Source organism: Halichoeres trimaculatus, unplaced genomic scaffold (assembly GCF_033239565.1).
Source record: "Halichoeres trimaculatus isolate MK-OKI-2021-1 unplaced genomic scaffold, fHalTri1.1 fHalTri1_scaffold_9, whole genome shotgun sequence".
In the NCBI taxonomy this organism is placed as follows: Eukaryota; Metazoa; Chordata; class Actinopteri; order Labriformes; family Labridae; genus Halichoeres; species Halichoeres trimaculatus.
The window spans coordinates 37092711-37107087 of record NW_027437188.1 but is presented as its reverse complement, the minus strand read 5'-3'; the positions used below and the strand labels follow the sequence as shown (position 1 = coordinate 37107087).

At 41.2% G+C, this 14377-nt stretch overlaps 1 protein-coding gene across 1 annotated transcript in view; it reads left to right on the top strand.

The window, feature by feature from the left end:
* The window catches only part of slc8a2b (solute carrier family 8 member 2b), a 204986-nt gene that overhangs the window by 157915 nt on the left and 32694 nt on the right, over positions 1–14377 (top strand). Inside the window, exons 5-8 of the mRNA XM_074679096.1 lie at positions 9467–9949; positions 13392–13529; positions 13625–13852; positions 13946–14299. Coding sequence (XP_074535197.1) covers positions 9560–9949; positions 13392–13529; positions 13625–13852; positions 13946–14299 — 1110 coding nt within the window. The 5' untranslated portion in view covers positions 9467–9559. The remainder of the gene's footprint in view (positions 1–9466; positions 9950–13391; positions 13530–13624; positions 13853–13945; positions 14300–14377) is intronic.

The window sequence follows — 14377 nt, the reverse complement described above, 5'->3', positions numbered from 1 at the left end:
ATTAATCCAGCACATTGTCAGGTAAATGAATCCATCCACACAGAATTAAAATCAGTATTTTCTTCCAGATGAGTCTTTTTGTGGATGTAGTTATCTTCCCAGGGCTGTAAAACTTGAGGTTAGCCACAGGTGCATGGAAAGTTGAGTCAGATTCAGTCAGAAAGTCAGATTTTTTGGCTGACATTAGCTTTGAGTAAAGATGAAACTTTGTGTAGTTCAGAGGGAGCCGACGCTTCCCTCTCTGTGTGTTTCAGAAACAGATGAATGGAGCAGAGACTCTCTGGTGATTAGGCCTCGTTAGTATTTCCAATATGAACAGCGTGGTGTTTCTCATTCAGAAAGCCACAGCTGTGTCAGATACGATGAACAAACACCTCATATCTGATGCTGTTTTCAGGTCCAGCTCGTAGCTGCAGGTTGTAAAATTGATTAATCTGACGCTGAGAGCAAACGCCTCTGCCCTCCAGCCTCAGCGCTGAATTTAAATCAGAGGACGCAGATATTTAGACTCTGAGACGCTTTATAAAGGTTACAAAAGAACCTAACTGAATTTAATTAAAGTTTAAAGGAGGAGATTGGATGAGAACTTTTGTGAAATTGGATTTTATTTAACAAAATGTTTTCAGATTAAAGGATCAGGGAGACACGGAGCAGGGAGTCTGGTTCCTTTTCTCTGTGAAACCTGCAGGACGGGAAGGATCCTGAGACTTTATGCATGATTTATCTGAAGGCTGTTTACCCTCAGCTTGTCTGCAAACAGCTCAGTGTTTTCCATCCATAGTTTAAACCTCTGTGACAGCAGCCTGTGATGAAGCAGCAGCTCCCTGCAGGCTCCTCAGTCTGCTCTGAGGTTGACCTCTGACCTTACAGTGATTCACAGAGCCGGGTTCAGTCCTCTGAGCGTTAACAGCAGAGTCTGTGTGAGACCTCAAACAGGGACTCAGGGTCTGACCTGAGGCAGAGCTGAGAGGTTAGAGAGGTGGAGTTTCACTGAGTGTGTGAGGAAACAAAGACGTCCTGGAGTCCTTCCAAGTATGTTTATTGTGTAATGGAAACTGTTGGGCATGAGGTTATGGACGCTGGGTGCTTTCCTCTTCATTCTTGGTTCCAGTGGATCAGATGATAAACTTTTACATATGTGTTTGATACACAGACATTTATGCACCCAAACTCTGTGATTTCTATTTATTTATTTTTTTTTATAACTTTTGCTGCTCATCCTCCTTTTTTTCTGATTTTGTCAAATTGTTAAATTTCAATAAAAAGTTGATCACAAAAAAAACAATGGAATTTTTTTAAAATTTTCATTTTTTAAAAAAAATTTGCAAAATTTTGAATTTTGAATTTTTGAATTTTACATTTTTTTTAATTTCAAAAATCTAACAATCTTGGCAAATTTTTGAAATAATTATTTTTTAATTTGGCAATTTTTAACATTTTTAAAAGATTAAAAAAATATATTTAAAAATTAATACTTAAATTTTTTTTTGAATTTTTGCAATTTTTTAAATCAATTTTTGCAAACATTTGCTTTTATTTTTTAATTATTGCAAATTTATTAAAAATAAAATTCTAAGACATCAAATGTACAATTTCATAAAAATCCAAGTTCTTCTCATTTATATAATTATTCCTTAAATTTTAAGTGTGTAAAGAATTTATCCATTTATTGTCTTTATTGTGAGGAAAAAATAGGTTTTTTGTTATTTTTCAAATGACTTCATAACTGATATTTGGAGTTGAAATTTATTTGCAGTAAAATTGAAAATACTTGGATCAAAGTTTTGAAAAATACAAACTCTGACACTAAACTTTGTTCAAAGGCCATTTAGCGTATGTTTACACTGCAAAAAACTGAGACCTTATCAAGTGTTTTTGTCTTATTTTCAGTAGAAAATGTCTTTTTAGACATCAAAAAAAGACAATTTCTACTGAAAATAAGAAAAATAAAAAAACATGAAAAAAAGGTCTCAGTTTTGTTTTTTTCTTTGGTTTTTTTTTGCAGTGTAAGATTTTCAAATTGGAGTCTAAATGCATAAATAAGTTTGTGTGTGAAGGTTTGATGACACTTGTGACAGAAATCATCTTGATTATTGAGGAACTGAGATTTATGATCTCCTGATTTTGTCTATTTCCCTCAGATTATCACACATCTCATAATCTCACAGAAACCCGTGTGTGTGTGTGTGTGTGTGTGTGTGTGTGTAATCACATCTCAGAGAGCGTTCTCCTGCTAACTCAGTTAGCGTTGTTGTTGCCCTGGAAACCTGTGTGGCTGTGATGAAATTTGGGCCTGTCCCGTCGGTTTCTTTACAGATTACTTATTGATATGAAGCATTGATTCGTCATCACGCTGTGATTCCCTCTGCAGAGATGAAACAACGAAGGAGGAAACCACAGACAGAGCTGGTTTCTCTGTGCATTTATCAGAGGGACAAAGATATCAGAGTTATCAATGTTTCATGATCTGCTGTTTGTTTCATGCAGATTGGACGTGTTATGCTTTCATTAGCGTCTCCAGCTGCAAACAGCTAAAGAGAAGCTGAGTTACTGAGGAGAGGAGGTCACATTTATACAAACCCTTCACGTGTCCCTCCTCCTTCCAGAAACCTCCGTCTCCTCCTGTGTGAGTGTCTCAGAGTGACTGACTGTGAGGATGATTGCTCTCCTCTCCTGGACCCGTCGTTCCTGTCACTCCTTCCTCTCCTCCTGTGGTGACAGGGAGCGCTGCAGCAGGTGAACACTGTGACATTCAGCTCCGTCACTTCATCTGTCAGCCTGGTTCATCCAGCAGAGCCCGCAGAGTGTGTGTGTGTGTGTGTGTGTGTGTGTGTGTGTGTGTGTGTGTGTGTGTGTGTGTGTGTGTGTGTGTGTGTGTGTGACTGTGTGTGTGTGTGTGTGTGTGTGTTCATTTTAACCTGAAGAGGCTCCTCTTGTTGACACCATGAGCTGGATTCACCTCAGCAAACAAACCAGAATAAACGGAGAGTGATCATCATCAGCTGTGATCGGTGTTTAACGATCAGTTTAACGAGGATTTGATGAGAGGACGGAGCTCTGACTGCAACACGCATGAGGAGAGGAGAGGAGAGGAGAGGAGAGGAGAGAGGAGAGGAGACAATAGGAGACATGAGGAAAGGACAGAGGAGGAGAAGAGAGGAGAGGAGAGGAGACGAGACAAGATGAGACGAGAGGAAACAAGAGGAGAGGAGAGACGAGAGGAGAGGAGAGAGGAGGAGACGAGACTAGACAGACGAGAAGACAGGAGACAAGAGGAGAGGAGAGTAGACGGGAGGGGAGGAGACGAGACGAGACGAGACAAGACGAGAGGAAACCAGAGGAGAGGAGAGGAGACAATAGGAGACGAGACTAGACGAGACGAGACGAGACGAGACAAAAAGAGGCGAGACTAGACGAGACAAGACAAGATGAGACGAGACAAGATGAGACAAGATGAGACAAGATGAGACGAGATGAGACGAGACGAGACAAGACGAGACAAGATGAGACGAGATGAGACGAGATGAGACAAGATGAGATGAGACGAGACAAGATGAGACGAGACGAGATGAGACGAGATGAGACGAGATGAGACGAGACAAGATGAGACGAGAAGAGACAAGATGAGACAAGATGAGAAGAGACGAGACGAGACAAGATGAGACGAGATGAGGCGAGACAAGATGAGACGAGACAAGACGAGACGAGATGAGACGAGATGAGACAAAAAGAGGCGAGACTAGACGAGACAAGACAAGATGAGACGAGACAAGATGAGACAAGATGAGACAAGATGAGACGAGATGAGACGAGACGAGACAAGACGAGACAAGATGAGACGAGATGAGACGAGATGAGACAAGATGAGATGAGACGAGACAAGATGAGACGAGACGAGATGAGACGAGATGAGACGAGATGAGACGAGACAAGATGAGACGAGAAGAGACAAGATGAGACAAGATGAGAAGAGACGAGACGAGACAAGATGAGACGAGATGAGGCGAGACAAGATGAGACGAGACAAGACGAGACGAGATGAGACGAGATGAGACGAGATGAGACGAGACAAGATGAGACAAGACAAGAAGAGAGGAAACAAGAAGAGAGGAGAGGAGAGGAGAGGAGAGGAGAGGAGAGGAAACAAGAAGAGAGGAGAGGAAACAAGAAGAGAGGAGAGGAAACAAGAAGAGAGGAGAGGATGTACTGTTGATGCATGATATTTTTAATTCATCTAGAGCTGTAACTAAGGATTATTTTAGTAATCGATTACTCTGACGATTATATTTATGATTAATCGATTAATCGTAAAAAAAAACGATCAGAATGCATGATATTAAAATTTACCAAACCAAACATGTTGTTATTTTAGTTGATGACTATTGTTTGCTTAATGATAAAAACAAAGAAACAACATGTGTGAACGTAAATAAACTGAGCAGATGCTTCATTTATAAAGTTTAAAAAGTGACATTAATGTATTTTCACTTAAAGAACCAACAGTTTGGGCAAAATAAGAGAAAATATATCATTATATCTTCAGATGAAGAACTTAAAGGTTCAAAAAGGCAAATAAATAAAAATGTGTCCCCCCTCTGCCCTACCTCTATCTGTAGCAGCTAACGCTAATGCTAACGTTGGTTTAATGAACTCCTTGTGGTTTCCAAACGGGGTGACGATTTAATCAAGTTTTTGGACAAAAAGCCTCTCCAGCCTGCCATAATAAGTGTGTTGCAGCCCTAAATTCATCAGAGAAACAAAAAAAAAAACATTTGGTCACTTAAACTTCAGCTGTTTTAAAAAGTTTCCTGTGAATCTCTCAGCTTTGTTTACCAAGGCCGACCTGCAGACTCTGCAGAAACAGAATCCCATAGATTAATGAAATAAAACTCACGAGCTCAGCAGCTTTTATCACAAAAGTAGTTTCAATTATTAGTCTGTTTCTATCAGAAAACTTGTTTTTAAAGAGGAAAAACTGTGTTTTTATTCAGGTTTCCTCAGACCTGGGGCACCGCTGCAGTTAGGACGTGTTTACAGCTGGTTTTTCCTCCATCCTCAGCTGTTTGTTTCATGACTTTCTCCACTTTTTACCTCCTGTGTTTCCTCTCTGAAGCTTTGCTGTTAAATAGGGACGGGCATCTCAAGCAAAAGATCTGTTATTCGATATTCACTTGTAACTATTTAAAAATGATTCAAAGCCGCCCACCTCCCACAAATAAATTCCCACTCTTCCCAATCCATTTTTAAGCGTCTCCTCGTTCTTGTTTTGGCTGTTAGTGTTCAGAGGAATTAAGTGAGTAAGTTAAAATACTCTCTCTTTAGAAATAGCCTTGTTGCTCCTGTTTTAATCCAGCTTCACCTTAACAGCATTTTTCCCGTCTCTAAGTTACTTTTACTTACACTTAAAGTAGTTTTGAAAGCAGCATTTTTACACTTCAACTTCTACAGAAGTCTTTTTAAATCCTAGTAGCTACACTTCTGCTTGAGTAATGAATGTGAATACTTTTTGACACCTCTGTTTATGTTTTATTTTGAAAGTTATTGGGTATTTTAGACGGTTTCCATGCACAACTTCCTGTCACAGACAATACAAAGCTGTTGTCACAAAAACTATTTATTTTTTTTAGTGTTAATGATTTTTTTTAAATATTCAAATATTATTGCTCATCCCTACTGTTAAATAAGGCCAAACAAATATAACTTACAAAATAAATAAAACACAATTATTAGTGGGAAAAAATTAGTCAGGAAAACATGCGACTGATTCAGAAAAAGTGATGGTAGCAGTTACTTTGTACAGCCACAGGGGGCACCATAACCAGGAAACAGAGGCCTTAAAGAGCTGACGATGACTCTTCTTTACAGGCAGAGTCAGAGAGACTGGAGTGTGTGTGTGTGTGTGTGTGTGTGTGTGTGTGTGTGTGTGTGTGTGTGTGTGTGTGTGTGTGTGTGTGTGTGTGTGTGTGTGTGTGTGTGTGTGTGTGTAAGGACAGATTAGTGGGTTTGTCCCTGGGCTCGCTCTAACTCGGGTGATAAATAGAGGCTCTCTCTACTTTATCCCCACTCTCTCTCTTTACACACACACACACACACACACACACACACACACACACCTCTGTAGTGATAAATTGTCTAACTAAACCTCTGCCCTGGTCGCCATGGCAACACGCTTCACCTGAGCCCTGAACGATGTGAGTGAAACCAGTTTAAGACCTTTACACTCCTTCCTTCCTTCCTTTCCTCCTTCCTGTGTCCTTTCCTCACCTCCTCATTACGCCTCTACACCTTTAATCCATCTTTTCACCGTCTGATCCCTCGTTCCATCCCGCCACACCCTCAAACCTTCCCTCTTTCACCAATCCTCTCCTCATCCCCTTCCTTCCTTCCTTCCTTCCTTCCTTTCCTCCTTCCTTCTTTAAATCCTCAGACTGTGACTGTGGACACGTGTGAGGTGGAAACATGCAGTGAAACCCACAGAAACAGAGGCAGCAGTACAGTTAGTGTGACTGGATGATGAAGTGAGATGATGTGAGGTGTGTAAAACAGACGGAGTGAGCAGGTGCTGCGTCCGCTCCCACACACAGACGGAGAGAAGAAGAAGAGAGGAGGAAGAGGAGGAGAGGAGAGGAGGAGAGGGGGCATTTAAGGATGGATGCACACACTAACAGGTTCAGTCCATCTGTCCATCCTTTGGTGTCACACTGAGGTCTAAATCTCACAGTTGGCACACACACACACACACACACACACACACACTGACATGGAGCCAAACAGAGAAAACCTTAACTCAGATTTTTACCATCACAGCAGAAACACGTAACCAGAAAGTCGTGAATCATCAGAGTTTGTGTGACTCAGTTTTTAAAATGACCCACATACACAAACCTCCGTCCTGTCCTCGAGGCCATGCGTGTGTGTGTGTGTGTGTGTGTCCTCTCCTCCTCCTCGCCGTGTTTGTTTTTCTCTGACCAACTCGCTGCCAAAGTCCTGCTGACGCTCTGCATCGTCCTTTTTTAACCTCCTCTCTGTTTCCATCCTCCTTCCTTAAAGATCTTCCTCTGGTTTCTGTCGGTAAACGCCTCCTTTTGTCTTCATCACTCACAAGTTTTCATCCACGGTCGATATCCTCCAGAAAAAATGATCCATCTTAGAGGAAAAGCTTCTTAAATGAGCAATACGTGAAACAAAAACAGTCTGAGCCAAAACCAAACAGAGCATCAGTTCCTCCTACGAACATCTCCTTAATTCCTGACGCCTCACTTTCCTGATTCACAGAGCTGATTTCAAGGTTCCTGTTTATAGTTTGTGTATCACCCATAAGCAAGGGTGTTCAACCTGTGGCCCTTTGACTCCACTGCAGTGGCTCCTTGTAGCTTTAAAAAATATTATTAAAATAAAGAATTGTTATGTTTCTTCCAGAGGGTATTGATGATTAAAGACACTGACACTAAATAAAATCCTGCGTTAACATTTAGTTGAACTAAATCTTCATCCCATCTGTCAATAAAGCCTGCCACCGCTCTACTTCACCTCCTACAACATCAACAGCCCACCAACTTTCCATGCACCTGTGGCTAACCTCAAATTTTACAGCCCTGGGAAGATAACTACATCTACAAAAAGACTCATCTGGAAGAAGATACAGATTTTAATTCTGTGTATATGGATTAATAAACATGCTTAATACGTGGCAAGACATTAGCAAACAACAAAAAAGAACAAGTTGAGCAATATTATCAGTAAACATTATCAAATTTAAGTATTTTTCCCAAAATTTTATATAATTTAACGATTTATAAAATTTATTTTTAAACATTTTAAAATTTTTTGAAGTTTTGTAAAATTTTGACATTTTTTCCAAAACTCAAATTTTTGCAGATTTTAACTATTTTAAAAAATGAACTTCTTACAAATATTTAAAGTTCATTTTTTTAGATTTGTACCAATTTTTTTTAGCTTTTTGCATTTTTTTTCTAAAGTCAATTTCTGTCAATTTTTTAACAGTTTTTAAAAACTTTTAATTTTGATAATTTTTTTTTATTTGAGAAAAATATTTGTTATTTTTGTAACCTATTTATTTTTCTTTTATTTGTTTAAAAAAAAAGTTAAAAATTTTGCACATTTTTCACATTTTCGAACTATAACAGTGAAATTGTGCAAATATTTCAGATTTCATCTTTCTTTTCTTTTTTTGGAAATAATTCCTAAATTTTATATTTTTTTCCAAATTTCAAGATTGTTCGACTTTTTTTTTGCATAATTTGGCAAAATTTTAAAATATCTTTTTTGAATTTTGAATTTTGCAATTGTTTAACATTTCAAAACATTTGGATTTTTTTTCAGTTGTTGAAACACATAAAAATTTCATCTGGATCACTGCAGTGAAATTAGATATATTTTGTTTTTGAAAGTTATTAGTGGTTACAGGCAGCCATCTTGGAAGAAAACAATACAAACAATCTGTTTTAAGGCCTTAACTGTAAAACTGTGTAATTTACACTAGAATAAAAAACTAACATGTAATATTAAAATGATCAAATCGCATTGTGGTAAAAGTTGTTGAGTGGGGGTGGAGGTTTTCTAACATGGCTGTTTAGAAGATATTAGGATCATTTGATTGTCCAATCAGAGACACAGCTCGGCTCATGTGACTGACTTATGTAATGACCTCATCATTTCAGCAGGGGTTTCTACAACATGTGAACATGTCGAGGTTTGAAAATCTACACATTTAGTCTGAACATCCAGCGTCGTAACTTTATACGTGTTTAAAAAACAGGAAGCAGAAAACCCCTCTTTAAATAATTCTACTTTTTCCTCCTTTGTGCTTATTCCCTGAAATCCTCTGACTCACCTCATGATTCATCGAGGAGGATGCTTTCTTTTCACGTTTGAAGGATATTTGAGGCAGTCAGTTTGTGTTGTACTGATCAAAAGTGACGCTCCAGATTAATTTGACAGAAATTAAGGAGTGAGGACAGAATATCTGAATATCCTTCAGGTTTCTTCTTCTGTCCCTCTTCTGCCGTCTCACTGAAAGGAGTCAAACAGCTTCAGGAAATGTGCAAATTGCTCAGGATCATTTTCCACATGGACGAACACGTCTCAGCCTCAATCCTCACCATCCAGAGCGAGTCTGCTCCACGTCTCTGTCTGACTTTGAGTGTGATTGTTGATCCAAACTGCGTCTCCTTTCTGTTAAAGAGAGCTCAGGATCATATTTGATGCGTTAGGTTTAATTGGGTGATATTGCTCTGTTCTGGGAGCTCCCCGCCTTTCTACATCAAAGCTAAGGCAGGGAGAGCAGCAGCAAAGACGCTAAGGGTGCAGAGCAAAGTGACTGTAAGTGAGAAAACATACAACCCTGGTAAAATCAGACGCAGCAGAGAGGAGCAGCTGATGAGCTGGGCAGAGCAGGACGTTGTAACCTGAACTAACGCTCGATGTGTCTCTGTGTCTCCTGCAGGTGAGCCACTCGCACCACCTCAGCTCTACCCAGCGCCCCCTCCCTCCCACCTCCTCCTCCTCCTCCTGCGTAACGAAGGAGCCACACAGCACCATGTCTCTCTCCACCTCAGCTTCCCCCCTCCTCCTCCTCCTCTCCCTCCTCCTCCTCCTCCCAGTCCCTCCCTGTCAGGCAGAGTCCCAGCGCAGCGAGCCCAGCAGTGACCCCAGCCTCCGGAGCGTCTCCCCCTCCTCCTTCCCCTCCTCCTTCCCTCCCTCCATGCCGTACAGCTTCAGCAACTTGTCCAGTCCGAGGAACAAGTGTGACGAGGTGCCGATCTGCAGGCCGGGCATCCTGCTGCCCGTCTGGCAGCCAAACAACCCCGGACTGGGAGACCAGGTGGCTCGGGCCGTGGTCTACTTCGTGTCCTTGATGTACATGTTTCTGGGAGTGTCCATCATCGCCGACCGCTTCATGGCGTCCATAGAGGTCATCACATCACAGGTGAGCAGCCAACCCATCAATCATCCTCACCTCTTTTCCCTTTCAGGGGGGGCAGAGCCCATCCCAGCTGTCACTGGGAGCAAGGACGGGTCTCCAGCCAGTCTCAGGGTGAACATGTAGAGACAACAACCAGTTTATAAGACTGAGTCTTTTTGAAGGAACTTCCATGATGAGGAAAAAGTCAAACTTTGATTTTGTGTAAAGACTTCCCTAGCGTCCTGCAATGTGCTGTTTCCTTGCAGCTGTGTAGCCTCTTCCACACTGAGAAAATTAAATCTGAGCAAGTGTTTGTGTTTTTATTTCAAGTCTCACTACGTTAAGAATACAATGGATGCGTCTGTGGCCCAGCTCTGCTTTGTTGCCTGCTGACTGTGCGCTCTCAAATTCGTAATTTCACCCCAGCTGTGTGTTACCAAAATCAGCACACACCTCAGATTCAGCCAAAAATTCTATGTAATACAAAATTGCCCCCCAACATACCAAAATGTACCCTCTAGCGCCACCTAGGCACACTGAAGTGGCTCTCAATGGCAGTAGGAATGTCGAGAGATCAAACCAACTTCAACATTTTTGTCTCATTTAGACACACTAATCACATGCAGACACCTCTGATCTATCTTGAACAGGAAGTCAGCAATTTGCCTTTTAAAATAAAGTTATCCTACAATTTGGGTCTGAAACAAAAGTTATCTCCTCCTAGGCCATAAATGGCATTGGCTTGAAATTCGCTCAGATGACAGAGTGGACCCTGCTTTAAAAAATCTCTTCACGAATTTGTTGTTTTTCAAACAGTTTTTGAATGACGAGCTCTCAAAGTTGGTGAACCCCAAAGAAGCCCTTTCAGCTCCCCCTGTTAGAATGAATGGGAGAGGAGGATCCAGCTCCACACAAACTGCAGCATTTGGGCCTCTACACAAAAAATTAAAAGTGGTACAGCTTTAAAAATGTCATGGATGGATTCCTGACAAAATTTACTACAAAAATATCTGATTTTTAGAGAGATTTGGCCAAAAATTGTGGCATCTACCAGGAGACGATTCTAGAACTTCAGTCAGTTTCTCTCCTGAGAGGGCAGCAGTTGGTGATGATGTCACAATGACTGACAGTTCCGTGCAGCTGGTCATGTGACTCACTGAAGGCGGGAAAACATGTTTGTCATTTGTTTTCTTTAAATGCATAATTTCAGACTTTATGCTGACCGTGAAACACAAAAACTATCAGCATTAACAGATGTGTAATCCAGTAGATGAATCCATAAACCATGATTAGCTCCTGGTTTGTGTGTGTTTGTGTGTGTGTGTGTGTGAGTGTGTGTGTGAGAGAGGAATCTGTTTGCATCATCATGTTTCTGTTCCTCCATCCAGAGCCAGGTTTGATGAGTTTCTTTAATAGTGCTTACACAGAGCTCCCTCTGCAACCATTCATCCTCTGTCTCAGTGTAGATGACCCTCACACACCCTCACACACACACACTCACACAGAAAGCTGTGTGCTCAGCGAGGAGGAAAGGTTCATTATGAGCAGGTTCTGTCAGGTTACAGAGTCGGTTCAAAGTCACGGTGATGTAATCCTGTGTGTGTGTATTTCTGTGTGTGTGTATTCCCTGGCGGCTCGTAGTGGATCAGATGTTGAGGGTGTGGGGTCACTGTACAGAGACAGGAAAGGTCCCAGGAGGTGTGAGTGGTGCTGGCGCTCAGAGGGAGGGCGTGTAGGACAGAGACGTGATGATGAGAGAGGTTTTCTTCATTTTTAATTTAACTTTTATTAAAAAAGGTTGGTCCCACTGTGATTAAAAACCTCTTTTCAAATGAGACCAGATGGCAACAAAACAACTAGTTTTTTTTTTTTATTTGGGGAATTTAAAAATTGCTTTTTTGCATATTTTTCATGTTTTATTTTTTTTATTTGTGCATTTTTTTTTTGCAATTTTTTTAAAATATATTTTTTTAATTTTGTCAAAATTTCCAAAGAAAATACATTTTCTGAAAATTTCTTAAATTTCTTTTGTTTCTGGAATTTCTGTTAAAATTTATTTGCAGATCTTTTGCAAAAATTTTTAATTATTTGTCTTTTTTAGTTTCTACATTTTTTGAAATAGTTGCAAATTTATAGAAAAATAAAACTAAGACATCACATGAGCAATTTAATAAATTTCCTTGATTTTAACTATGTTTAGAATTTTATACTTTTCACATTTTTACTGTGTACTTTAACTCCAATGTTTTTGCCTTTAGACTGTGTTTTAGTCATTAACCCGGGTTTAAGCCTTTAGCTAGAATTAAAGACTTATTTATTTATTTTTCTTATTTTTAAAATGTATCGAAATTTTGAAATTATTTTGGAAGTTTTGAATTTTTATTGAATTTTTGCTTTTTTAAAAAACTTTTTGCCAAATGTTCTGCTTTTTTTTATTGAAAATTTTGCAAATTTTTGAAATTTTTCTTTCTTTTGAAATGTTTGTGCAAATTATTAAAAGTAAAAAACAAAGACATCACATTTCAAATTTCACAAATTCCAACTCCTGTTTCTATAATTATTCTATAGATTTTAACTTTGCATAGAGGTTTTTTTTGTTTTGTTTTTTTTTGTTTTTACAACACTTTTTTTGTCTTTATTGTGAAGATAAAGTAGATTTTGTGGCTCCTGAACGAAGGAGGTGAAAGTAAAAGTTGCAGACTCCTGATCCTGAGCCTGAGACTTTAGTTCAGGGGTTAAAGTTCTTCATTAAAACACTGATCTCATTAAATCTTGCCTAAAGTGAACGAGTCCTCGTTGTGTTTCTGTTGTCCACAGAGGTTATTCACTCTGTTCCCACTGTGTCTGACAGATTATCAGATTATAATCCTCTCTGAGGGGTCGAGGTCTTTAAATGTGTTTTAACGAGGAAGCTGAGGCAGCTCAGATGCTCAGACTGATTGATTTCACGTCTCTGGGTGGTTTTATCTCCACATCAGCAGCGTCTGCGTCTTATTTCCTGGTTTCTCAGAGAAACATGTTGAAATATTGAAATCTAACGAGTTCAAAGTGTCATCAGAGCGTCCAGGAAACTCTCCGGTGCCTTTGAGAGTTTCAGTCGTTGTCAGATGTAATGAAAGAGACGTTATCTCGCACAGACTGATGGTGATCTGTGAGGTTTGTTTCTGTGAGGAGGAAGTTTAAAGGAAGTCGGTCGTGATGAGTGAGGCGGGTCAGGGGGGAGGAAGTGAGGTCGTTGAGGGCTTTGAAGGTGATGAGCAGGACTCTGGAGAGCAGGTCTGTGAGGGTCTGGATGTTCGATCCTCTTATCTTTCTAATTAGAGGAATCAATCCGATGGCCTCCAAAGTCCCGAGCTCTGATCTGACTCACCCAATCACCTGAAAACAGCTGAGCCAGTGTTTCAGCTTTAAGGTCACTGAAACTCGTGTGTGTGTGTGTGTGTGTGTGTGTGTGTTTCGTCAACAGGAAAAGGAAGTGACCATCACGATGCCGAACGGGGAGACATCGGTGGCGACGGTTCGAATATGGAACGAGACGGTTTCCAACCTGACGCTCATGGCTCTGGGATCCAGCGCTCCAGAGATACTGCTGTCTGTCATAGAGGTACACACACACACACACACACACACACACACACACACCTTGTCTTTACACAGGTAGACCTTTGGCTCGACCATCTCCTCCTCCTCGTCCTGCAGGTGTGCGGTCATCAGTTCAAGGCCGGCGAGCTCGGGCCGGGGACCATCGTGGGCAGCGCCGCCTTCAACATGTTCGTGATCATCGGGATCTGCGTGTGGACCATCCCCAACGGAGAGAGCCGCAAGATCAAACACCTGCGCGTGTTCTTCATCACCGCCTTCTGGAGCATCTTCGCCTACATCTGGCTCTACCTCATCCTGTCCGTCATGTCGCCCGGCGTCGTGGATGTGAGACTGGGCATCACTCGTTTCTGATTGGATACTTGATTCAGCATCCCAGACGATGACACCTCATGGACTCTGTGTGTGTGTGTGTTTCAGGTGTGGGAGGCTCTGGTGACCCTCCTCTTCTTCCCCGTCTGCGTCATCCTGGCGTGGATCGCAGACCGTCGTCTTCTCTTCTATAAGTACATGGGCAAGCGTTACCGCGCCGACAAGCGCCACGGCATCGTGGTGGAGACAGAGGGAGACCTGACGCCCGACAAGGGCGGCATGGAGATGATCATGGACGGGAAGTTCGCACCACGAGGGGGCGCCGTGGTCCCCGCTGAGAACTGCGCAGGCGGCGCTCAGGATGGGGCGGCCAATAACATCGGAGGAGGAAACCTGCCCAACTCCAACAGCGCCATGGTGAACATGGAGAGCAGCAAGGAGCTGGACGAGAGCCGCAAGGAGGTGAGGGTGGGCGGGGCCAGAGGAAAACATCCCATAATATAATCTTATAGAATTAAAATATCAAATCATTTCCTGGAT